This window comes from Pleuronectes platessa, chromosome 7 (assembly GCF_947347685.1).
Source record: "Pleuronectes platessa chromosome 7, fPlePla1.1, whole genome shotgun sequence".
In the NCBI taxonomy this organism is placed as follows: domain Eukaryota; kingdom Metazoa; phylum Chordata; class Actinopteri; order Pleuronectiformes; family Pleuronectidae; genus Pleuronectes; species Pleuronectes platessa.
In genome coordinates this window covers 9,685,649-9,712,528 of record NC_070632.1, presented here as the reverse complement: position 1 = coordinate 9,712,528, position 26,880 = coordinate 9,685,649, and the positions used below count along the sequence as shown (strand labels likewise).

The 26,880-nt window shown below is 40.4% G+C and overlaps 2 protein-coding genes across 2 annotated transcripts; one reads left to right on the top strand and one right to left on the bottom strand.

Annotated features, from left to right (window-relative positions):
• The first annotated feature begins 1,158 nt into the window (after positions 1 to 1,158).
• Positions 1,159 to 6,797, top strand: si:dkey-30c15.2 (uncharacterized protein LOC558938 homolog). Its single transcript, XM_053426988.1, has 12 exons — positions 1,159 to 1,319; positions 1,442 to 1,485; positions 1,798 to 1,861; positions 2,212 to 2,343; positions 3,970 to 4,074; positions 4,335 to 4,384; positions 4,480 to 4,599; positions 4,705 to 4,750; positions 4,891 to 4,962; positions 5,110 to 5,263; positions 5,389 to 5,471; positions 5,556 to 6,797. The coding sequence occupies exons 1-12, from the start codon at positions 1,287 to 1,289 to the stop codon at positions 5,709 to 5,711; spliced, it is 1,059 nt and encodes a 352-aa protein (XP_053282963.1). The 5' UTR covers positions 1,159 to 1,286; the 3' UTR covers positions 5,712 to 6,797.
• Positions 6,798 to 7,998: 1,201 nt separating this feature from the next.
• neto2b (neuropilin (NRP) and tolloid (TLL)-like 2b) lies at positions 7,999 to 13,445 on the bottom strand. The gene is made up of 12 exons (XM_053426409.1): positions 13,421 to 13,445; positions 12,453 to 12,509; positions 12,184 to 12,342; positions 11,388 to 11,636; positions 11,240 to 11,287; positions 10,995 to 11,122; positions 10,033 to 10,134; positions 9,715 to 9,841; positions 9,337 to 9,450; positions 8,708 to 8,838; positions 8,535 to 8,627; positions 7,999 to 8,445 (listed from the first exon to the last, which is right to left on the bottom strand). The coding sequence occupies exons 1-12, from the start codon at positions 13,443 to 13,445 to the stop codon at positions 7,999 to 8,001; spliced, it is 1,680 nt and encodes a 559-aa protein (XP_053282384.1).
• Positions 13,446 to 26,880: the final 13,435 nt, after the last annotated feature.

Genomic DNA, 26,880 nt, shown 5'->3' with positions numbered 1-26,880 from the left:
CTTATTGATGTTTTGAAGTTAATTAGAAATTGTCTGCTGCTTCAGTGATGCATAGACATACAGAACATAATGCACGAAGATACACAACATAAACACATGCAAACACGTAAACAAATCCATTTATACATCCACACATATATATCTCCACCTCTTCTTCACTCTCACTGCCAGACTCTGACAGAAACGTCCTCCTCATATCGTGAAAACTGTTTTCGTCCTCGTTGTTAAATGCAGGCCCGGTTTCTACCACCAGATGTCCCTACATTGCAAACGTGTATCAAACGAGTGTGCTTGGTATAATCATAATTCTATGAAGGACGTTACATGACATAAGTATAAATAAACAAACAAATAAATAACATGAATTAGTAAATAAATTGATATTTTGTGACGAAAAAGGCTATTTTTGTTTTTCTACTTTTCATTTATTTGTTTGTTTTTCATACATTTATATATTTATACAATAGTTAATAAATGTCTACATTTATGTATTTCGGTTTCTGTATTAATTTCTACATTTATCCATTCATTTCATTACACATTTCTACATTTTAAAAATTATTTATTCATTCTTTAGTTCTTTCTTTTATTAAGTTATGTCTACATTCATTTCTTTTTTTATCTCTGTATTTATTTCTACATGTATTTATTTATTCCTACATGTATTCATTCATTTAGTTACACTTTTCTACATTCATATTTTTCCTTCTACGTTTTAATTTATATTTGAGTAATGTGTACCCTTAATTTAATGCATCCATACGTGAGCTGTGTGAATCTAGTAATCTGGTCGTCTGAGTCTTAAATTAGGAGCCACTCCAGTATCATCCTATGCAGTGGAACAAGTTACTAAGACATTCTCAGGACAGCAGATTATAAACATGTAGCCTGGCAGCGGAGGAAATGAAAGTATCTACATCTGTTTTTTTTGTCAGGAAACATGTTCCTAACAGCCAAGGCAGGGTAATTATCCAAATAGTACACAGGGAATTCCAAATCTCATTCTTTTGTCTCCTTTAATGGTTTGAATTTCTTGAGACAGTTGGTAAGACAACAAATTTTCCCGTTCTACTTGGGGATTCCCATGTAAAAGCATGGAAGTGCCACTGAACCACCCACAGGACAAAGGCCAACACACAGGCTCAGAGCAGGTGGAGTCAAAGCAGCAGCACGTGACGAAGGTGCAGGTTTTTATATGAGTGTGCCCTGATGGGAAAACTTATTCACAAAGGTTTGTTATGGAGAGAGGTGGGAACACTAGATAGACTGATAACTGGATATTAACCATGGACATGAATGGTATACTGAGTGGAGATCAGGTAGGTGTTACTCTCTTTACTTCACTGCCAATCACAGAAATTCAATGAACAGCTTCTTTGCGTGAAAAGGTTTTAGGGGGGAAACGATTGTCATGCATTTCTTAAATTTATGTTTTTTACAGATTGACGTTCTCACCACCGTGTACTTAGTGTTACTCACTCCCAGGTAATATGCTTCCTCACACTCTTTCACTTTCATGCTTTAGTTTACATACTGGCTTTAAAGAGTTGCATCTGCCAAACCAGTAACTTAACAAGAGACAGGCTGGTGATAACCTTATGAATTCCTTCACTTTCTGTTGTTAAAATCACTGACACCTATTTTCCTCATAGAAACTTTATTATTCAGCACTGCCTTGTTGCTCACTCACACAGTTCACAAATTTAAAATGTTATACAGATGGTCAAGAATCATCTGATTAAATTGAATGTGTTGCAGACATGATTTAACAGTTCACACGTTTCTGATTAAATGCAGTGTGGTTGGGAGTCTTTCTGTCCTGGTAGTTTCCATAGTGAGAAGGAAGCATCTACAACAACAGGTGAGTTCAGTTGTGTGTTTTTGTCTTCGTGCCTGTCTGCATTCTTGGTGTTAAATGTATTCCATGGCTAGTTAAACAGTTGAAATTTATCAAGAAAAATGTTGATAGTTTGTCACCACTGCCAAATAATCCTTCTTATGTTTGTAATACAGGATTTAAAAAATCGTTCATATCTAAGGGACTGATATCTATGAGTTTTTGCAGTTTGGTGCAGCTTGCTTGAATTCAAACAGACTGTTTGGCTTTTCACTGCAAGTTGTCTTGGCCAGACCTAAATGTTCAAGTTATTCTGTGTTCAGTGGCACAACAGGCTGCAGACGACATGTTGATTTCCATGTGTTTGTGTGCAGGTGCACCTCCTCGTGCAGCTCGCCCTGGCAGACCTCCTGGCTGCTCTGATCCTGATGTCCACCAGTGTCATGAACAAAGTGGGAATCCACAGCAATGTCCCCATCTGCCAGTACAGCCTGCCACTGTCGCTGGTGAGGAACAGTCACTTTCACTCTGCTAGACCAAAGCTGTTGCCCCTTGAAATACATCATCCGTTTTTTTGTGTGCTGATGGGGTCGTTGAGAAAGTTGCGGAGAAGGAGAGAGTTGGATTGAATAAAAATCCAACAGGGTTTTTACGGTACTTCCCCTGATGGTCTAGGGATTTTCACTGGGTCACTTGGGACTGTGACTCAGCAGTGTCACGTCATCCCAGTAAAATACTCCTTATATTGCATCTATAAAGTCAAGTTGTGAGCTGTTTGATGTCTCAGGTTACGTTAATGTTGCTGTTTCTTCAGCCCGAGAGGCAAGTGTCATGCTGTAAAATTATAAATAGTTTTTAATTAAAATCAAAAAAAGTTATGATCCCTTTGCATTAAATGAAATCCAAAGTTTTGCAAATATTTCACATTACATTTTACCTGTATAAGAGTTAAGGGCAGAGTGTAGGTTGATTTTACATGAAACAAACAGAGAAAGATGTTGGAACAAAAACAGCAGTGCGCATACATTGTAAAGGTCTTGACCCTTTATGTAAAGGGCCTTGAGGTAATGTAGATTAGGATTTGGCCTAATACAAATAAAATTGAATTGAATTGATGGAATTAAGTCACACAATATATAAAATAATATGAGCCCACATCAGACTAATAATGAAAAATAATATTAGAGAAACATTAATTAGAGCAGGGGCCTCAAAGAGCTCGCGCATTCTGTACAAGCTGCTGTATATACATGTAGTGTACTGTAAACATATTTATATACAGGATATCTAAGTTAAAACACTACAAATTCTGACAAAGTTGAAATGGAAGCAATGCTGACTGTACTAAATTCTTTTACGGATCTATTCTACAAAATCTCTGTATAAATAAACTTTAACAGGTCACCACTCTTACTATTGAAACATGTTTTTTTTAAGAAGGTTTTAAAATAAAATACAGGTAACTGACTGTTCTGATGAAAGTAGAGCAGATTTTTTATGAGCCGGTTGTAAAACTAAACTGAATAGTAAAAATGTCCTCAAACAGACTCATAAAGAATGTTCTCATAAAGACAGAGAAAATGCCAGTCACCTACCTGAGAAATGTTGTTGAACATCACTGATGAACATCTCTGTTGCCACAAACTGTGAATGACTCCTCTTTACATTGAATTTAGATTTCAGGACAAGGACGTTTTCGAGTAAATCAACAGCTGTAGCAGTTTACATTTAATTGAACCCTTTGGCGTTTAAAGGTTCATTAGTTGAAAAGGATCTGTTAGCAGAAATTTTATATAAAATATTACTAGTGATGTTTTCACTTGTGTGTTTCATCTAAATTGTTTGAAATGGTGTATTCTTTACCCTAGAATGGACAAACTAAACACCTTTTGAGTTTTTATGACAACTGAAGGCGACCACAGGGGGAAGGGGAGGGTGAGGTGAAGGGGTTTTCAGCTGCAACATAATTCTTCACCACTAGATGGCAGTAAATTCTACACACTGAACCTTTAATGCATGAAAGCAAATATTTGTAACTTTTTTCAGAGATGTACTTACACTATCATATTTCATCTTCATCATACATTCTGCCTGACTTTATATTGTCTATGTGTTTGTCTGTTCTGTTCCAGACATTTTACTTTATTTCATTTCTGCTGGTGGTCATTTATGCATGGCAGTCAAAGAACGCGATTCAAGGATGGAGAACGAGACCGGCAGAGGATGAGGGCATGCAGGTAAACATCAGACTGTATTTGTGGATTATGATTTGTCAAAAAATATTATAGTATATATATTTTTGGGGAAAACCGTATTAACATATCGTGTTTGTTTTTAATATTTTCTTTTATGTCATCTTTTCTTATTTCTGTTTTGACTCATTTTGACCTGTGTTGTTTTATATCCATTTATTTTGTATTTTTTTAAATAATTGTTATGGAAATAAAGAGTCATTATCATTTCATCATTTTTCATTACCTTCTGTCTTGGTTTACAGAGCCAGTGTAGAAGAAAAATTGTAGCGATGCCTGTATATGCCTTAGTTTGGTAAGTTCAGGAACTTGAAACTAAACCTTTCCAAAATATGGATATCATCAGGGTGAACTGAATTTAATTCTGTCCCTTTCTCTCCCATATCACAGGCTGATTCCTATATTTCTGTACTTAGCATACGTGCTCACTTCCTTCATAACCACAGCTTTGCTGACTGCAAACAATGACCAGTCACAGGTCTTCCATAATGAAAGCAAGTACTGCAGCAGGTGAGCTCACAACCTTCAAAATAAACTTCTTCCAAAGACGTTACAGAAGTGGAATAATCTTTTCTCCTGTGTTTTTCACTCTTTTAATTTCCCCTTCTCCCTCAGCTGTATTTTGTTCTTGCACGTCTGGGGAGACTCCTGCTCAGATACGGTGAGAAAGAAACTCTCTCATTATACATGTGCTGTCAAATCTCTTGTACACATTTTTTATCTGCTGTGAAATGCAAAACAGTTTCCTTTTCAGATTTGGTTGCAAATTGTATTTATTATATAAACATGTTCCTTTTTCAGGATGAAGCCCATGATAACTTCATCAAAATATTTCTGGTCGTTGTGGTGATATCAGTGATGCTGTCTTGCTCTGTAAGTCATAAGCAACTGCACAATTTAAAGATTTGAATTCTTGATTTTTTTCAGAATGCTATTTAAAGGCTTGTTTAGTGTATTTATTTTTATATTATTCAGTATATTGTGTGATCAAAAGTAATCATTGCTTTTTTCCTGTTTCAGGTGATTTATTTTAAGGTTGGTAAATGGTATGAAAGACATCAGCATCAGGGTCTTTTTCCAGTGGAAGGAGACGGGCGTTCGAGAAGGCGATTCAAGACAGTTTTTTCTACAGCAAGAAATATGGTGATGGTCATCTTAGTTTGTTGGGCACCAGGTACACACACACACACACACACACACACACACACACACACACACACACACACACACACATTTAAAGATCATGTATTTCATCTCATTGACTTTTACTCAACCTCAGCTGGCTCTTCTGTGTTGCAGCTCTTGTCCTCATTCTGTTTTCCACCCTCATCAAATGGACAAATATTGAACAACACAGTCTATTTGGACTTTATATGATGCAGGTATAAGATTTCACCCAATGAGAGAAAATAAGAATTTTATCTGATGTTTCAGTTTGCAAATAGTTATTGATTTGTCTTTTTCAGGCGGCTGGTGTGTCCCTTCAAGGCTTCCTGAACAGTATGGTTTACGCCTGGAGACGACCAAACTTCACTGAGGCCGTTCTAGGGGAGAACACCCCCCTGGTGGCGCACAACCACCTGGCCTTCTTTGATGAATCGCTAAGGACCTCATCCTGTTGACTCTAAACACACAAGGTAGAAATTGCTGGAACAACCATCGGCTTCATGACTTCATGACAACTAAAGACTGAAACATGAGGCAAACAGGAAATGGACTGGAGAGGAAAAGAAAAGAAGGAAACATGAAGACTGCAACAGATGCATTGGTCATGTAATAAAGTCGTAGTAGCTTAAATCGCACTTTATTATTATTAATGGGAACATGGTAGTTGTGATGTATTTATTTGAACTGTTTTATATACGATTTTAAAAGATTCCGTGAAGAGTTTGTGTAATTTATGTGATGTGTGATTTTGTTTTTGTTTTATCAAATGTATTTGTACTGTGTCTTGAGGCGTATTTAACCAGTTGTTTTAATGCTGACTTGTTATTTAACTGTCGCTCTGCATGGTTTTAAGATAAGAAAGATGAAAAAAACTGTGAGGGTTTCAGAAATCTGCTTCACATCTCTGTCGTTTCAGAAGCACATGTCACCAATGATAACTCAGAGTTCAGCCTCAGGAGCGAGCTTGTGCTGGAGCAGTGAGCAATGCTCAGGGAACACTGTGTGTGGTTTGTTGTGTCTGTGCGCAAGCATAACTTATCTCATAAAATAAAGGGTGGTTTGTACAACTGAGGTCATATACAGAGACTTTTCTAACATATGGTCACACACATACACACACAAGTTGACCACAAGCTTCTATAGGTCAGTGTGCAGTCATTTATTTATGTCCTGTACTGTAAATCTGGTGTTCTGTAGTATCTCTGCACAGTTTGTTCACTGGCAACATAGACACATCTAGAGGTTTGATGTAATAAAACAGAACAGTTACACAGTCACCATCTGTTCCTTCAGTGACCGTCTGTCCACACTGTTTCCTGATTTATTTAGAAATGACTGTTGTGACTTTACTTCTAGTCTACTTTTCAGTTTCTTATTTGCTCATTTTGCTCAGTATTTAAATCCTCGTGTTTCACATCATTTGTGAAGAACAGTATCTGCAACAAGTGCTTCATGTCTTTGTTCTCCGGGTTTTACCTGATTCCCGTGTGTTTCCCCATTTGACTGATCGATTCCTGACCTTGCTTCGCCGTTTGACCTCCACTCCCTGTTATATGACTCATGTCTATTTGAAGACTTTTGCTCCCGTTTGAGTTTAATAAATCTCAGCTCAGCCTGAGCAACTGCGTTAGGTCGTCTCTCCTGTGTTCCAGCTGCATATATACAAAACCCACAGTACGAGACAGGGTTCTCTGTCAGAGGCGGAGCCTGTCCTGTAGCAGCAGGGCTGCAAGTTCATGTGCTTTTGTGTACGAATACCTTTAATTATCTGCCCGGTGAGTTTTCTGAATATGACGGATGAAACCTGCAGCCTCACTGGCTAAACTCCTGGCTGGCTAAACAACTGTGGATTTCTAAATGCGCTCGTGTCCTCCAGCTCCTGGGTTATATAAGTCGTTTGGCACAACGATCTCAAAAAGCTGCACCTGAGTGAGGAAAAAATAATGTAATACACACATCTTGGGAATTAGATATGACTCTTCCCAGTTTTCTAATTCCAGGTTCATTTTTCAGATCTTCACTGACCTCAGCAATCTGATACAGCTTATTATAAAGACTCTGTTACCAGACACAAGGAAACTCTAGTTTAGCCCTGGGGCTCATCGTGTCTTAGTGCCGATTACATTTTATTCTTTTGCTCTTCAACAGTAACCTATGATCTTAAGTTTGTCTGGTCCTCCACATTAAAAGGTTAACATCTGGTAACCCATCAGCTACTCAGTCAGCCTACAGTCAACAAAGAGAGAAAGTTAAAACACAGACTAGAGTGTTTGATAAGGATAGGTGTGCGAGTGGACTGTTTGGTGTTGCGTAGTCCCATTATATAACACAATGAGTTCACCTAATGCCAGGGGCCATTCCTCCGGTCCTACCTGCTTGACAACACCTATTCAAAGACTCCCGAACACACACTTCTCAGGACACACACAAGACATCATGATATTTATTCTTATTTGAACACAAGTAATAAGAGACTAAACAAAAAAACTGAGGTGATATTTTCTGTTTTAGTCATAAGGTAATCATGTTTCCTCGTCCTTTTAGAACACAAAATATTGATTTCAAACATACTTCAACAAAATCTCCTGGCTTTACAGAAAAATGTGAGCACTTAAACAATAAACAGCATTAGGACCTGTTGGATGGAAGAGTCTCTTCCCTGCTCCTGTATTTGTTTGAGTTCTCCCGGGTTGTGGCACTGATTTGGAAAGGTTGTTTTTGCTGTACCGACCTCTTGTCTCCTCAGAAGTCCATGGACAAGGATCTTTGCTGAGCCATTTCATAGTTCCCTCTCCGGCTTCCCACTCTGTGCACATACACATCGTACCTTCCGTCGTCCTCGTCCTCTTCGTCCTCCTCCATCACTCTGTCCTGTCGTCCCATCGCTCGATCCCCGCTGTGATGGCCCTGCGTTCGGCCTTGTTTCATACTAGGCCAGCTCTTCTTTCGCAGACTGCTGTTCAAGTCCCTGAAGGGAGGTAAGGTGGTCTGAATGTCCCCTCTGAAAGGGGGGAGCTCCAGGGACCCCCTGCCCAGGCTGTGTCCACCCTGAGTGGTTTTGATGGAGTTGATGGAGGCCTGAGAGCCACAGTGGTGTTCGTGTATGCAGCGGGAGCCCGAGGAGGATCTCCTGAGCGCATGTAAGGACTGGAGCTCCTCAGAAAACTCCCCAAGGTCCCCTGACATTTCCTGAAAACAATAACATCACCTTTTCAGTTTTGAAAGAACATGGTAATGATCAATAATAATCAATAATCCATCAAAGTATTGAAACTAACCTTGTCTCTGAGAGTAAAGAGTTCATAATGGGGCGGGTCAAACCCTTCCTGGAGGTCGCCCCGGTGAAAAAGATTATTCTTACGTACCAACACCTTTAAAGTATAATTAAACACACTTAGTAAATCAAATACGTTCACACCGATATTTTGTGGCAGGATTGTGACTCAATTACCTTTTTCCGTGGCTGTTTGACTTGGACCAGGATGGAGATGATGAGTAACAGCAGCACCACTCCCGTAGACACACAGATCATCGTCCCGTGGGTCTTTGTGATCTGGTGAAAAAGACCTTTGCTCTTTTTCTCTGGATAATGGAGATGAAGAGAGGGATGAATAGAGTGATAACACACGACAGCTATTCAGAGGCACTGAGAGTACATCACTCATTTACTCGTTGCCATCCCTGCAGGACCGTCTGTATCTTTGGCTGCCAGGAACAATGCAGAGGCTTCACAGCACAACACAATTTAAATGAAGAACTAGAAGCGAACTCAGTGGAGCTCCACCAAGGCCCAGCTGTTTCCTTATGAGACCACCTGGAAATTCACTGGATCCAGATTTGTGTTTCGATCTTCACCAAATTTCCCACACTCCTAAATATCCGTCCCCATAACAATCTCATCTTTGAGAAATCAAGGAAAATTTGATTTAAAAACAACATCAACATTCAATGGGATCTTCCCCAACACATACCCAATCCTTTCAATTGTTTTTGTGTTATCTTGTTACAAACAAGCTGACGATTGGAAATATAAACTCCTTGATGGAAAAATTACAAAGTGCATTTACAAAAGCGGATTACCTTTACAGTTGCTTTCGTCCCAGGGAAAGACACAGTTCTGTATGCCGTTGCACACCAGAGAAGTGTTGATACACATGTTACTGTGGCAAAAGAACGCACTGGCCGCACAGGGAGCTGTAACACAAACAAAAAAGCTGACAAAGCAACAAGGACATTTATGGTGAGGGTAAATTCATCTATTTCTTGTGATTCTTGGCAAGATTCAAATCTGGAATTAAATTTGATTAATTGCTTATTGAAATGGTGTAATATTCTAATTTAAAGTTATCTACAACTTCTATTTTATTATTATAAATCTGCATTATTGGATAGAAGCCAAGAGAGTGCTGTTAGACAGGCTAAAATAGACAACAGAAAAAATTGAAAAAACAAACTCACGGTCTGCAAAAGAAGTGAAGAGCATCCGGAAACGGCTGAGACGACTCGTTTCATCGGCCCACATCCTCACCACTCCCACACCAGTGTCCAGCATGATGTCGTTGGCCACTGTGCTGCAGAACTTGGCCTGAAACAAACCACACATGATTTTCTCTCACAGCTTTCAGATGTGTCGTCTCATTGAGGCCAAGGTTCGGAGAACAGTCGCTGCACAGAGAGAAACTGAGAGAATGATAGATAATTATATCCAACAGGTAAAGCAGGTCACGCTAAGAGACAATAGCTATATAGCACATAACACAAATTTGTGAGTAATACCTTTAGGTCCTCAATGGCATGACTGCCATCATAAACAGCCACAAAGTTCTTCTTGCACTCGTTCGAGTGTTCCATCTGGTATTCCAAGAATCGTAAGTAAATCTGGAACATGGAATGAGGAGAATCCGTACATTTTTCATGCAGTTTAATGTATTTTGCTTTCTCATAAAAGGAACAGTTCTCATTTGATGGAAAGTTTGCATTAAAGGATCAGATATCAATAATTACAAACAGCTTTACTCAATGTGTTCTAATGTAAACTGCAGGATTAAAAGCCTGTGTTTGCTTTGGACTTCATGTGCACATATGTTCAAGCTGTGGAATGATACTGTCTGAATTATTGGAAAATACATAAGCACATTTATTTTGGGTTTATTGAAGCTGAAGTCCACATGCTTCATCTTTATGATTGTGTAAAGGATATGAACAAACAGACATCGCACCAGATGTGGACGGGATAAAGATTTAAAATGCAGTGAAGGCTGGAGACTCGTCTTTTCAACCACTACATTGTCAATTTGAGATATTTCTTCTTATTTCTTACTGAAGCTTTTATCACTGAGTCCCTGGCATTGCACTTTGTGTAATGCTTGTGTGCTGATGATGTAGGGAAGGGGACTCACAGCTGTTGTGCATCAGCCAAGTGAAAAAACATGACAATATTAGAGCCAACAAATGATTCAGTTATCAATTCACTTATAGTTTTTTGTTATCCATTCATCCGATATTTATTTGGATGATAAATTGAGTGATTGTTTGGCCTAATGTCATAACGTATTTTTCTTTCATATTTCTATGATAATAACTAGAGAATTGTGTGTAGGATTGTTCAGCCTTGGTGGAGGTATTGAATCTACTAAGAGCCATCTTAGTTGGTAACTTTGGTTGAACACTGACTAAAAAAAAAATACTCCAAATACTGATTAATATACTTAAGCTCAAGCATCAAGTGAAAAAAATACCCTGTTGTTTGTTGGGGCTCTTATGGTCCAGATGCAGTCCACCGGCTGGTCTGGCTTCACTTTGTACTCCTCATCCACCTGACTGGAACGGATCAGGCCGTCAGCACCAGACAGCTCGAACTGACAATCTGAAGAACAACAAAGGAGGCACAGAAAGTGGAAATAAGGAGATTAAGGTTTGAGTTTGAGGGGGAACTCTTTAAAAAAGAGAAGAATCTGAGAGTATTCAAGTGTGGTGGCACTACCTGGAATAGGGTTTAAAAGTCCTCCCACATGCAGATGGAATTCAGGGTCTTGGGGGGGGGGGGGGGGGGGGTCACAGAGAGATATTTTGATTGGTCAATGACAGCAGAGAAATATGATGAAAACCCGCCCCCTGGGATTTTGAATCACCTGCAGTAAAGGTGTAGTGGACCTGGAAGCCGATCCCCTCCAGCTCCTCATCACTGTAGAAGCGGATCCACATAAAGCGGCCACTGGAGAGGACGACTCTGGGACTGGCAGAGCCGCAGAAACGATTGATGAGTGGCGAGATGCTGAAGGGGCCGTCCCTCACCTCGATGTGGTCAAAACGACACTCGAACGACGCCTCGATGTAGAAGGAGTCATCAAACCGCAGCTCTATTCTCTCGCGGGGCAGGGCTGAGGGAAGAGTGGTGGTGTGTCACTTCCACTGCAACAGTTCAGCAATACAATACCAACAAAGGGCAGTAAAGAATATATAAAAAACGTCAGACTTCCTTGTATTGCTGGTTTTTCATGAAGTATTTCAAGATCATTCTTTTGTGAGCTCTGTTTGATGGGCTCCAGTTGCAATTATGAAGAGAGCGATGCACAATATGACACCGAAGTTTGATATAAACTTGCATGCAAGATAATGAGGAATGCACTGTCGGAGAGTGACGGCCTGTTTGTACCTGAACAACCACAGAGGGAAAACGTGCATTGCACATAATGCGTTTGTCAGACACTGGCTTTGTTGTCAAGACAGATAAAACATCCTCGTAATAAAATCCAAAGATAATATGGGAACGATGCGGAGGCCATTGAGGACGGATGGAGTAACAGCCGACTGTAATGAAACAGTGATGACGGGGATGTTTTCTCTCCATCAGATTCTCTTTAACGACCCCCCTAAAAGAATAGTAAGGAAACTGCAGCAGTGACTCAGGCTCATAGTGTTGGTTACCTTCCAGCACATAAAGGCACTCCTTGTTGGGAGGGTACGTGTTCGGGTAGTTGGGGGAGCGGAAGGAGCCCCCCTCCGTGTTCCGGACCCAGGTTCCACAGTGACGATTGCGCTGCGGCCTTTGAGAGGGTTTCACTGCTTTGGGTTCAGCACCTCCATCTGCAGGTGAAACGACATCCACATTAGACATTGTGACGGTGAAACAAATGAAGAAATTAAAAGACTTTACTGATACAGTCAAATGTACAGTCTTGTTGCGTCAGTCCCACCTTTAGTCTTCTGTGCCAGAGCAAATCCCTCCTCGATGAACAGGAGAAATATCCAAACTGTAAAAGAAACATGACACAGAATACATGAGGGGGGGGGGGGGCGATCAGGGAATAAAGATAAGAGGGAGAGGGGGCATATCAGGACATGTGTGTGTACTTGCTCTCTCTGCTGAACATCTCCATGTATATAACAGGCCAGAGGTATAAGTTCAGAAACATGGGGAGAATAATGACCTGCTGCTTCCACCATCTGCTCCAGTGACTCTTGATCTCTTTTTCTGCAGCCTTCTTTTTCTTTTTAGTCTTTTAAAAAAAAGGTTTATACATGTATCACCGTGCACAGCAATCTGCTGACTGCAAGGACGTCTAATGACAAATTAAATTTTCTTGATGAAATCATATCATTACATAAAGTATGACCTAAATAGAGCTTCTAGCCCGAGGGCACCAAGCCGCTGAAATTTGCTTTGAGTTTTCTCCAAAGTGGCAAGTTGACATGTTGGCATTTTGCTGTGTTGCTGTAAACGTCCAATGACAAACTGCCGAGCATGGAACAGCAGCTGTAATGGCTGTGGTAATTTGTAGTTAAAGCATCCCCACTCCAGTTATATGTGACAGCTGACGATCTAAGAAAAGACCAGTTTAAAACATTTAAGACTTTTTATCCAGGCAGCTGCTCACATGGGTCTCTTAATGATTTAGTCCATGTTGCCACATCTTACGTTAAAGTTACTTTTAAATAATCCTGTATCCCTGATGATAATAATGTGATACTATGACTGACCTTTAGAAAACTTCAAATGAGAATCTGCACTAAGGTAGCATCACAAATACACTAATGAACCCCTAACGAGCAGAGTGGAGTGGAGTGACATTTACATTCACATGTACATATATACAAAAATACATAAACTGTGGCAATGTAAAGAAGCAGGAAAAAATTGGGGGTTTTGTGGACTTCGTTTTACATCTCAGAACGTCCATGGAGAGCATGCTCTCTATATCCTTCTGTGTGCGTGTGAGTGCGTGTGTGTGTGTGTGTGTGTGTGTGTGTGTGTGTGTGTGTGTGTGTGTGTGTGTGTGGAGGAGGAACTTAGGCAGAAGCAGCCTAAATCCTCCTCCTGTGCAGACACTGGCTCAGCCCATGCATATGCAGTGGGGGGAGAGACTTTTCTCCCTTTTACTTAAAAATTAGGTTCTTTCATTTCGTGGACCCTTCTGCACCACAATACTAACAATGATAATAGATAATATTATACAAACACAATTGTCAGAAGTCATTATATAGGCTAAATATATATAAGACAGCATCGGGAGCTGTCACTTCAGCACCATGAATGAAAACAAACAAGATTAATTTGGCTTTTTCCAAAGTTAAAAAATGTCTCGGCAGAGTTGATGTGCTCTCACTTTTCAGGACAGTTGAATGAATCACTGATTAATGTACATACAGTTTTTTCCCTAAACTATCCTATCATTATAATTACTGTAGTTATTATTATTATTACTATTATTATTATTATTATTATTATTATTCAACCAGGTTAGTCCCATTTAAGTCAAAGCTCTCTTTTACAGGGGAGCCCTGGACAACAGAAGCCACACAGTTTCAACAGTTAACACATTCAATATTAACAACAATAAAACACTTGCACACATGATGGACTCAAGAGATTTGACCAGAGCTGTAAACTCCTCATGGTCTTTGTGAGCATTTTTGCCCCAATGAAAATCGGCAGAGTTTAAGAACAACGCAGGTCAGGAGTCATCTAACAGAAAGATGATCACAGATTAGACTCTATCTCCCTCTCCGGTTACATCAGTAATTCTCATTAACACAAAGAGCAGAAAAGACATTTTTTCTAAATGTCCTGAATCGTGCAAAAATGAATAATGTCACTCACCTACAGTCATCCTCTCAGATGAAGTCCTTTCTCTGGCTTTCGATTTGAAACTTTACCAGCTCTGTGTCCCTCACATCCCTCTGCTCCGCTGACTCGACGGTCTGGATTAACGCATGTTAAAGAACCATGGTTAGATTTACAAAACCCAACTTTCACCTCTTTACCCTAATCCCATTGGTCAAGATGAGAGAGGCATCTGGCGTGTGAAGTAAAAAGAGCTGATGAAATTCTGATTTATCATCGGACTTCCCCCGCGTAGAAAGATACACAGGGAGATGTTCCTGCAGAGCTCAAGGCTGGATCAGTCTGACTCTTCTCTCTCACAACAGATGATCTGTCTGCGGCTGCTCGGGTTTTAAGATTGGGCTCAGTTGGTGCGAGAAGGGGGGGGGGGGGGGGGGGGGGGGCTGATTGAGCATGCGCACAATCAAACATGTGTATTAAGTGATATGACAATCCACACACAGCCTGTTTGGCATAATGCTGATTTACATTTGGAAACCTTTTAAATTTAATTAGCTGACACACACACACTCACACACACACACACACACACACACACACACACACACACACACACACACACACACACACACACAAACAGGGCACCTGTGCCAAGAAGCTTGTTGGGTATATAAATCAAACACAGATTGCCTTCCTGTGCAGTTCTGTGCGGTGGAGAGAACACGCTCATCTTTCTCTGTAGGGACACATCGTGAGCTGCTGAGCGATGAAAATGGAAGCCAAGAGTTACTACTTCTTTGATTTGTTATCTTCCAGAAACCCAACCTGATGCCTCATTCTTGGATGATCACTGCCATAAACAGCTTTAGTTGTTTCTTCTAAACAGAATGCCATCCTCCATATATCAACCAAAACATTTCGGCTAAGTCTTTAGCTTGACAATTGATGAATGACAATTCTACTTTTGTATTTGAAAGACAGTGTTATTAATTCTTTCAGCAGTCACATTGCTTTAAGTAAAAGCACAACAGCACTATCAGCTAAATATATTTAAATTAAATATATTTATTGACCCCTTAAGTGTTTTATTACTAAACTACATATCTTAGTGTTGGATCAGTGTGGTGATGACAAAGTGTAAAGTAATAGGAAATGGAAAACAAAAGTACTATAATGATAGAGTACAAATTGAATATGAACTTCAGTACATTACAGCAGTGCTTACTTAGAACAGCAGATGTGATGAGATTTACCAATTTAATTCATGTTGAAAAAGTCAAAGAAAACATTTCATTTTTTCATGATCATAATGTTTTCTTTTCTTCCCTGCTTCTTTTAGCTCCTCTTTCTCACATTAATGTTGTTTAGGTGACAAGGAAAAGCAACAGTCACCAAACTCCACAAAGGAACAGGAAACCGAAGCAGTGCAGCCCATCATGCCGTGTTTTCAAAGTCTCCAGGGTGATCATTATTCAGTGAGGTGGCACCAGTTTTTCTTCTGCAGCAACAACCTGGGGGTAAATGAATTCAGCGCACACACACAATATATGCACCATCATAAAGTTGCATCATCTGGGCCCGTGTTCTAAAGAATGACCCGTTCCCTAGTGATTGATTATGAGGAGAAAGTGCTGCCTCAGAGATACAGAACATGAATCTTTTATTTTCCAGGGTGTGTTCGGTTTCGGGAGGATCGCAGCGACTGTGCCTAATCCTGCGCCGAGCGACAGTCCAACTTCAGAGAGACAGTGCGAGTGACCGGTCGGCGACAAGCCCCTCCCCCCCCCCCCCCCCCATATTAAAATCTGCATCTGTTGCCAGGCTGCTGTCTCGCCTCCTTCGTCTGAGGCTCACAGGAAGCAGATGTGTGGCAGATGGTTAGAAAAAGACGGAAAGTCAAAGAGGAGCTTGTGGTGACCTAAGGCCAGCGGAGACACTGTTTTCTTTTGTGAGTTACTGTCGTGTTAGAAAAACATTTTTAAATACCGGGACATTCCTGAATCTCAAATTCTATCTTTATTTAATTTGCCACATCCTGCAGCCCAATATTTGCTCTGAATGAAATGTTTCTTAAAATCATTTTTCACTTCTCTCTATCTCTATGAAAGAACTACATTACATTTCATTTAGCTGACGCTGACCCTAACTATTCAACAAGCTGATGAAAGTCTTCTAAGTTGTGAATGCCATGCTCAAAAATTTGAAAAAGGAGGAAAATCATGTCAAAGGGTAAAAAGCTCCAGAAGAGGTTGTTATGCAGCTGCTGATACTTTGAAAATAGAAAAAAAGCGCAGAGAAAACATTGGTTGGACCTTTTTTAGTCACATGAAAACAGAATTTCTTCCAGTTGAATGTCCGTCTTATTCTTTAGAACATGATATCTCAAGAACGCCTTGAGGGAAATTCTTCAAAATCGGTACAAACACCTCAACTCTTTTGGTGGTTGGAGGGTAAAAGTCAAGGTCACATTGATTTACTTCTCTTGTGAACGTGATATATCAGAAACACCAGGAATTTCTTTAAATCTGGGACCAACATCAGTTGGATTGAAGAATGACGCAATTAGACTTCAGTGGTCAATGCTCAAGGTCACTGTGACCTTACAAAACCCATTTATGCCATGTGAACGCATTATCATAAGCGTACCTCCAGAGAATCTTTTAAAATTCAGCACAAATCTTCATTTAGAATAACGGATTAACTGATTACAGTATGGTGGTCAAAGTTTAAAGCTCACAGTTGCCTCACAAATCCAGTTTTTTAGTTTTTTGTACATTATATCTCGAGTCTGCCTTTTGGGAATTTCTTCTTATTTTGACCAGTTGTCACTTGGACTCACAGATGAACTGATCAGATTTCAGGTTAAAGGTCACGGTGCCCTGATATGAGTCTGGAAATAGGTCTGTAGTTTGAAACAGCACTGGTTGGCGGAGGCATACAACCACAGGGCGGTAACTGGCTCTGTGGGCTCTATGACACTGATATCACTGCAGCACCTTGAAGCTCATAACAAAGAACAACTGCAGTGTGAAACATCATCTCAATGCCAATCCCCCAAACCTCCCCTCATCACCTAATCTTCAAAAGCACCAGCGTTGGTCCAGCAGCTGTAAATAAGACCCGAGCATTACACGTGAGAAAAGAGGTCAGCGGTCATGTGAAGATAATCAGACATCTTTTCTGTGACGTCCAAACCTTTTCTGGCGTGAGGTTGAGCAACCACTCCAGTGAAGGCAGAGACAGCCGAGAGGATCTGATGGAGCATAATGAATCCTGAATTGTTCATTTGCAGGCACCAGGATTTTAATTAGCATTTTGATTGGAGTCTTAACCAGGCAAGTGATTGCTCTTATTAGTGTGTGCTTAAGGAGAAAATTAACATCTTTAATTTGGCTTAGTTTACAGTTGAGTGAGCCAGGTGACATTGCTGGGTGAGGCGTTCGGTCCCCTACATTCTTTCCTTTTGTTTTTCTTTACTCTGAAAGAACACAAGCATGTACAGTCTTCAAAACTTAATGTATACGTGCATTTGTGTGTCTTATATTTGAAATGAATTGGTCTGAAAAAATCTTTTAAGGACAGGGGTCATCTCTGAGGTCAGGGATTACATGGTGGTACATTTAATGCAGTTGCAGCGTTACAATATGGTGGAGGTCTCCACAGCTCTCTAAATCCAAGCACTCATTCTGAATCCCTGCCACTGCTGCTCGATCTGCTCGGTAACAAAGCAACAGATTGAAGAATTTAAAAGCAAAGCACTTTTATCAGCTTCAGAGGAAAAGTCATTAAGATGCCACCACGCGCCTGTGATGGGCAGGAAATCCCTGTGGATTTGGCCCATTACTGTTGATGAGGAAGCACAGTAGCTCCCGACTTTAACAGGTTGGAACAGATTACTGTGTTCCAGTGACTTCTCATTTATCATTCATCACATTGATTTGTGTTTCCCTCACTCTACTCCCCCACCCCTCAGGATTTTTTACTGTTACATCTGTAGATCACGTCACATCAGTCGCCCTCGTGCACGGTCTCCTGTCTAAATCCTGCATTCAGCTGGAGACACAAACCAATCACATGGTGGAGAAAATAAATACCTTTTCTTAAACAGTTTTCTTTTTCTTTTTTTCCTTGAAGGCTGTTCATCAAAAACGTTATCTACACTTACTTGGAATTTAATCATCCACACAGGGCTTGACGTTAGAAGCCAGAAGGCCCCCGGGAGACCCCGCCACCGGGAGTTAACATAATGATCCTCTTCCCAGACAGATTTACAAATACTGTATGTGATACCATGCAGCAGGAGGAGCTGGTGCTGAACTCCAGTCTTATCTCTCTGGCCTATATGACAACAGATTAGACCAAGAAAGAAGAAAGGAAATTAAAAGAAAAAAAACATGACCTAATTCGTCAAATGGCAGAAAAAACAAGTGTTGGTTGATGTAAGGTTCCAAATTTACTGTCGATCCTGTCGTCACATTATTTGTCTCCTTCTTCTCTGCGTTACAATCTCCATAATCTGCTCCGACACAGAGCGATGCCTTCTCTGTCTTAATACAAATTCACATATGGTTTGTTGTGTGAGATGTCGAGCAGGACTCACACGAACACACACAACCCCCCCCCCCCCAACCCACACACACACACACACAGTTGCCACTAATCTCCCATTTGCAAACATGCAACTAGATACCAATTTATCTAAACTCTAATTTCATCCTCTAGCCTTTTGCAGCGTGTGAGATCAGAACATAAACTGCATCCGAGAGTAAATGAATATTTTGAGTAGAAAAGATTTTGTTATTCCGGATGCATCATCAGGGAATTTGTTCCTTGAGGCATCTTTCTCATTTTCAGTGATCCGACGTGAGCCAGGAATAAAGAAAAGCTGTGACTAAAGCATATTTGGCAAAGCACCCTGTGGGGGCGAGGAGAGCAGATCTGCAGGTTGTCGATGAACGGATCTTAGGGTGTTCTCTTTACTAGCAAATCCTGTTTATCTCAGCAAAATTATAAAATGAAAGACTTTCTACTTATCTGAAAATATAACAAATGATGTCATGCAATACAATGCCATCCGCTCCTATGAATATTCTTTGAGTGTGATGGGGGAGAGAGCAGAAAAAACATGCAGTAAATGGCTGGGTCGGAATCGAACCTGTGGCAACCGAAGGAGGGTTCAAGCCTGCATATTCATATCCTGTTATTATATCAACAATAGAACTCGTTGGAATATTTAACCTATAATAAATGTTTATTTAAAGTTGTTTGTTTTGCGTTTTTTTTTTACCATCAACAATATGTTTATGCAAAAACAAACAAAGTAACCACTCATTATATCTAGGTGCAAATTCTAATTGAGCACACATAGAGCTTTGCACATCAATAAATAGTACGTAGTCACGTTGGATGACAGCTGGGATCGACAGCTCTACATATTTTGGAACACATTTCAAATGGGGAATGAGTTACTCCCTCGTGTTTTGCGGCAATCAAAGTTAAATGAAAGCGAAAAATCTGTAACATTTAAAGGTCACTTCCCCTTTTCCTCGGGTGTTGGACTGTGTCTGTCGAGATGAGACGAGGAAAGATTAAATGATCCCAAAGTCTGCATCTGTGACCCGATACGTGCACTGGTACACGTGCACACACAACATCACCAACGTGGATCTGCCACAAGAAGAGGATGTTGTGTCTCTGCCAACAGATGAGACCGTCGCCATCATGTCCACTCGAATATCTTCATTGCATTGAAACATTCTGCGCTTTCTAAACCTCGCTCTTTTACAACATATGGCCAATCACAAGGACCAGTCTGGGACAGATGGCCAATGGGAATGACCCTTACACAAAGTAGGGTTAAGCCAAGGAAGACAACTAGACGATTAGTCTGCTTCTCACCAATTAGGGCGTTCAGAAAGAGAATAACATGTGAGAGGAGGACATGGAAAACCAGAGGAGCAAGTCTTTCATGTCCGGTTCGACTCAGACCACTCGGGTCTCGACCTTAAAGCTTCTCATCTGCCCTGTTAAAAAGTAATATACAGACAGATACGTGCAATTATAAATATGATTAGTTCATTACAATATTCATGGGTAAAATGTCATCCTGATCAGCATGGAACCAATGTTCAAGAAACCCAGAGGACTAATGCGCTCATGTTACTGAGTTTTATCAGATATTCCAGTCATGTTCGACCCACAAACACGGCAGACGAGTAAAGCAGCGACAAGCTTTACTGCGGCAGCAACAGAAATCTTCTTAGCACGGCCTCATCTGGGTTTGTGGCAGCAAGCCTGGACGAGGATGAGTCCAACACCACCAGGGTCCTCAAAGAGTTTTTCATAACAAATTATCGTATTTAAGCAACGGTAATAAGTTAGAAAATTATGTTTTTTTTCATTTTGGTGTCTAGTAAGGAACCAAAAAAAAGATATGGATCGGAAACAGCTGTGTGGGACCCTCTTGTCTAATAATTATCAGTGTCGGTGGAATTTTTATTTATGCAATGGAATCACTATAGAGTGGAAAAAAACACAAAAAAAGCTTTCTGAATAATAGTTATGTCTAAGTGCATCTGCTGAAAATGACAACAATATGGTGACACCGCTCAACAATCTGTGGTGATTCCATTCACGCGTCACTCCTTCATCCCTCTGATTATTTGTTGTTCCTAAAATGAGCTAAACTCGAGCTCTTCAGGGAAAATGACATCGTGCGTGCAGCTGGGTGTTAACACGCTCAGTGCCTTGAGATTTCCTCTTTTTTTTCCTCCCCACTTTTTAATTTAGTCAAATATATAAAGCTGGTCTTTGCAATCAAGGCCTAAGCACATGTAGGAAGGGGCTTTAGAGACTTAATTAAAACAGGCCCGAGGGAGAGGAGGCAGCTTTGGGCACAAAGTGATAGAAAGTGAGAGTCTGATACAAAGTTGTTCTGAACACCACAGATGGAAAGAAGGGGATAAAAGAACAGCGAGAGGAGAGAAGAGGGCAAAGGAGAGGAAAGGTTTTGTCGGGTTTTGGCGAGATAAGCATGGACTTTGGAGCAAAGGGCAAGGAATTAGAAACCATCAGCACTTATCTGTGTCCTCACTATTAAAAAATACATTTCAAGGGATCAAACAAGTACTATTGTCTGACAAATCTATATAATACTACCTGTTGATTATTAAAAGGAAATAATGCATTAGTGGTAAGAGACTCAACTCAATACATTTGTGTGTTAGATGCAAAAAATACTTGAGTGGGAGAGTTAATTAAAGAAAAAGATAGTTTGATTTAAAAATTTGCTGAGACAACAGACAGTCAAGGGAGAGAGATGGGACTTTGGATGATAAGACGATGCAACACAGTTTTAATTACAAACCACGCTGCTGCAACGCTGATTAATTCCAACATCGACAAATTGTTCTCTCTCACTGTGTGTGTGTGTGTGTGTGTGTGTGTGTGTGTGTGTGTGTGTGTGTGTGTGTGTGTGTGTCGTTCTAGGAGACAGACATAAGTAAGGATGGTGAAAGCAACAGACATTTGAAAACAATGCTCAGTGACTAAAATCTAAAAACAAGATTATTTCCGTCACATAACAATAACCTGTGGTGTCAGTACATCTGGAACAGTTCTTCTTGTACGGAGTCCCTTTAATGACATATTTATTTTATGTTTGTATGATGTTTCCATGACAGTTGGATTAGGTAGATATCAGTGGTGGAGATTAATAAAGTACTGCTGTGTAAATGTTGGTGTTGTTAAACATTTTCATGCTCTGCATTTCGCTGTTTGCCCGCTAGGTGGCGATGAAGACCCCGTCGGCCCATGCAGTGTCTCCTCGAACACGTTGAGCTCTTCGATCGTGTTTGTTATTTATCATTAAGCACAGCCTTTGATATCCACACAGCCTCGCGTGTACGCGCCTGTGGAGCAGTGCACGTGTTGGTGAATCAAATATGTCGGCGAATCCTCGGACTCTTCCAACATGGATGTCAAACAAAGCGCCGGTGAAAGAGAAGAAGAAGACGAGCAGCAGAAAAGCCAAAGCAACGAGGTAATGAATAAAAACAACAGACATAGAGTCCGGTCTGTGGTTTGATCCGCTGAACAGAATCTCGTCGGTGTGATTTCAGGTCTGTTTTCTATTGTATGAACGAGGAAGAGCTTGTGGAAGCTGCTGTGTCGTATCTCACCGACACCGCCTGCCAGGGTGCTGCTCTCCCTCCGGACCACAAGGTGCCGCTGCTTTCTCCCACTTTAAAGGTAACGCATGTACGAATGAGGAGGAAACTGTCCTGACAGATGAGCGAATGAAATGTAAACATTGTGTGATATATATAACTACAACTTACATCCTCACTCACAACAGCATTTTAATAATATTATTACTACGTTTAACATATTTTTCATCATGTTTATTTAAATATTTATATAAAATTTAAATAAATGTTTGTTATAATTAGGACTAATACAAATAGAATTGAGTCATCTCTGACAGAAACATAAAACAAATCTTATAGTAAATTAAAATTTGACGATTGAAAAGTGATTGGTCTTCTTTTCCAGGCTTTGGAAACCGAGTTAGAAAACGTAGACAAATGAAACCAACCATGGAATTCTTTCAGCTCATTTATTGTCAAGCATTTCATGGAAAACAAACTCTTAAATCAATTTGTATTTATAAATTGAAAGTGAGATTTTATTTCCTCTTCAGCCGTACATCATACAACTCTCACGACTGGTTTTGTTCCTGATTGTTTCTATATCGACCGACCTTAGTGGTCAGAGGAAGACTGACGATCTTTGGCATTTAAAAAAAATAAAAGGTTGTGAAGAATATTGAATTAAATGCATCTTGCTGTTTGTGTGGAAATCAAAGCCACAGCATAGTCTTTGTACTTTTTTAAGTGTATTCAAAATGATTTGTCTACTTTTAGATACTTTATTGATCCAGAGGGTAATGTATGGCCCAATATGTGCTTCACAGATCAAAAAATCGTAATCATATGTCGTACCATTTATTGCAGAGGTGATCAAATGCAGGTTATTCCCTGAACCACTTTCTTAAAAATAAATGTCTTGTCTTGCAGGTTGGTGACAAAGCGGTTGATGCCAATGTGACGATCAGAGGGAAACCTGCGTCTTCAAAGACAAAAGCAAAGTCCGTGTTGGAGTCTTTAGAAGAGGAGTCCTCGGACTGCACCGACGCCCAGGAGGACACATACATTTCAGAAACAGACTTGGACATTACTGATGTGGAGACGCTACCGTACACCGAGAACCAGGGATTCCAGGGTCAGAGGTCAGGACCGGTTCAGGACCCCGGTGGTCTCATGAAGGCTGACAAACAGGTGGCGCGCTCACAGACGCCAGCAGATGCAGCGCAGCAGGAGGACGATGGCTTACAGCTTGTACGGGAAATATTTTTCACCTGATGATTTGCGCATGTGGCGACCAACACTCTGTGTAGCACTGTAGATCTGTACATGTGTAGTTGTTCTTCTACATCCTCAGCTAAACAACTGGGTCAAACCTTACAGGATATGTGCAGATCTCTTTCATGGCAACAACAGTCATATGATCACTTCCTGTTTGACAATTTGTCCACAAAGTAAAAAGCCTAACATCTCTTTTGATGCTGCAATGCTTTATATTCAGCTGAATTACAGAGCTTTCATTTTGAAAACTTTACAGTCTGAATATATAACATGCACTGTATTAAAATAACGCCAGCTAAGTAAATCAGGCATTGACTGTAAAATCTTCATTGCAGATAAACCAGGTAGGTTGGACACAAAGTTTTCTCACTTTAGTCTGCACCATAGACTGTTCCTAATAAGCTCTACACACCAACGACATAATAACAGTATATTGTACAACTGTTTGATGAGGATGAATGACACGGAATCATTCTAACGTAGCTCCATAGTATTATTAGGAAGGTTTACAACAGGCACTGCACTTGGAGTTGAGGTCAGACTGGTCAGCAAAGTTGTGATCACCAGCTCAACCTGCACACCCACATAGATGTAGAACCAGAGGGTCATGTTTTCCCAGGCCACAAAGGGCAGATTGAGGAGCAAAAACACAATGATGCCGGTCATGATGAGCAGGCTTGACCCAGCCTGACAGAGCACGCTGCACCACAGCAGGGCTCTATCTTGGGTGTAGGCCGCGAACAGCATGGCCAACAGGGAAAAGGCCACTAGCACCAGTGGAACGTACAAACACAGGATAATTTTGACCTCAAACACAGCTCCACTGAAAGGGGTGCAGTGCATTTCGGCGTGTTCATGTGTTAGACAGATTCGAAAGGGGCTGATGAGGACATCATCGGAGCGGATGAACACGGCAGCAAAGAGAAACAAGGAGGCCAACGCCTGAGTCAAGATGAGCAGGAGACACATTGAAATCCATATAAGGCGTCCAGTGAAATTGTTCATAGAGAGAATATGTGTTGACTGGTGAGACTGTGGTACCTCCGACCTGTAGATGTAATGTTCATGTTGACAGAAATACAGGAATTATAAGGATAGTGCTCAACATAGAGAACAAGTTTTTGACAAAATGGCAGAGTAATTTATGAATGAACTTACATCATTATTGGTGAAGAAAAATCTTCTGCCCAGATACCTGAATTTCTAACCAGTGTTCACAGTGGTGAATCAAATAATTACATCAATGGGCCTCAGTTGTCCTTTCTTTGATATGTGAGTTTATTACACCATGGATCTGTGGACAGAGAAGATTGTTGGTTTAACATACGTGCAGAGAGTCAGATCAAGAAGCTTGAGCTTGAAATCAAGCATTACTGCTGAGGCTGTCAAACATGATTTTGGTCAGGCATTATACAAACAGTGTTATCATATTAAGATTAAGATTCATTTATTTATCCCAAACACATGCACAGACATGCAAAGGCACACTCATGCAATGGAAGGGAAATGTAACCTCTGCTTTTAACCCACCCGGTGCAGGACACACAGAGCAGTGATCATTTGGTAGATAATCTTCAGATATGAACTTTGAGAAGGATGCTTGTTCGACTTCACAGCACAACACACCTGTGATTCAGCAATAACTGTGACAGGAGCTTAACCTCAGGTTTATCAGCTGAACATGTTTATGTACTGAATCCTCATGGTCACCTGACCAACATCAAAATGAAACCAAAAGTGAAACCAGTTTTGTCAGCATAAATGACCAGTCCAAAATAATCACTCGGAAATCTAACCTAAGTACTAATATAGAATCTGACGATGTAAAATGACTCATTCAAATTAGTTAATTTTATTTGTGGTCTACTTACGTTTGGGAAGCGACATCATCTGCTGTCTGTCTCGTTTTGATCCTGCTCCCTCCGATGCTCCGACTACTGCTCAATATATACATTCTCTCTCTCTCTCTCTCTCTCTCTCTCTCTCTCTCTCTCTCTCTCTCTCTCTCTCTCTCTCTCTCTCTCTCTCTCTCTCTCTCTCTCTCTCTCTCTCTCTCTCTCTCTCTCTCTCTCTCTCTCTCTCTCTCTCTCTCTCTCTCTGGTAGAGCAGTGGAACAATCTGTGACAACAAACTCCATGTAACATCTCCCCTCCTTTAAAATATTCTAATCATCATTATACATTATTTAAATGGGACAGCATTTACCTTAGCAGTCATGTAAAGATGTCTATTGCTTAGCCTAAGTGTTATATCTTGACATGGTGAATATTAGTTTGTGAGGAAGGGTATGGTGCTCCGGGGGCCTGACAGCTCAGAAGGGCCCGTCTCCACTGGTCTGAGATCAACGATGTTGCGTCGGTGGGGATGAAAACTCAGTCGGTAGACGTGAAAACTTGAAAGATGTTTATTAAGCACAGACTATGATATAAACGCAGCATCCCTGAGTATTCAGTGTAACTACAACGTCTACTTATTCACGTTTAAATTCAGCATTTCTTCTTTGATGTAACATGAATTAATAAAGTTGTTTTTAAACTTTTTGTTAATGTTAAAATAAATCACTGCGGATGTTAAGTTGAGAAATCAAAGCTGAAACCTGAGGTTTCCATAAACAAAGCACTGATCATTGTGAAAATAAAATATACTGACCACAATACTGCACAGTCATTGTATGAGGGAAATCCAAAACACAGATTTAACAAAAATTAAGATCAACGATTCACAATTAATAATGTAACGTAAATACAAACGTTGAATCATCTGTAATACCTGCTTTGGTTTTCATTAGCTTAAATGTTCAGTGTGTTGAACTTAGTGAAATCTAGTGGTGAAGTTGCATGTTGCAACTAAGGTCGAACAATAATGTTATGATAATAGTTCCACTCAAATTTGCTTGTTGGTTGTTGGTTGGTGGTTTGATTATTCATTTTTTCCTTCTGTTCACAGATGAAAATCACGTCCTTTTTTTCAATCTTCATGCACACTTAGGTAAAGCTGAAGCAGGGACAGTTTGGACGCGACTACTTCCAGTCAGACCAGTCGGACTATAGCCTCCTCCTCAACACATGGGTCAGCACAGTGGTGATCACCAGCTCAACCGGCACGGCCACACAGTTGTAAAACCAGAGTGTCATG

Bases quoted from the DNA above. Each gene is read 5' to 3' on its own strand.
- si:dkey-30c15.2 (XM_053426988.1), top strand. From the start codon at position 1,287: ATGGACATGAATGGTATACTGAGTGGAGATCAG. The intron at 1,862-2,211 runs GTGAGTTCAGTT...GTTTGTGTGCAG, and splicing joins GGAAGCATCTACAACAACAG to GTGCACCTCCTCGTGCAGCT. The intron at 4,385-4,479 runs GTAAGTTCAGGA...CCCATATCACAG, and splicing joins CCTGTATATGCCTTAGTTTG to GCTGATTCCTATATTTCTGT.
- neto2b (XM_053426409.1), bottom strand. From the start codon at position 13,445: ATGCTCTCCATGGACGTTCTGAGAT. The intron at 12,510-13,420 runs GTAAAACGAAGT...TTTCTTTTACAG, and splicing joins CTCCATGGACGTTCTGAGAT to TTTGGATATTTCTCCTGTTC. The intron at 11,288-11,387 runs GTGATTCAAAAT...CCCCCCCCCAAG, and splicing joins CCACTACACCTTTACTGCAG to ACCCTGAATTCCATCTGCAT.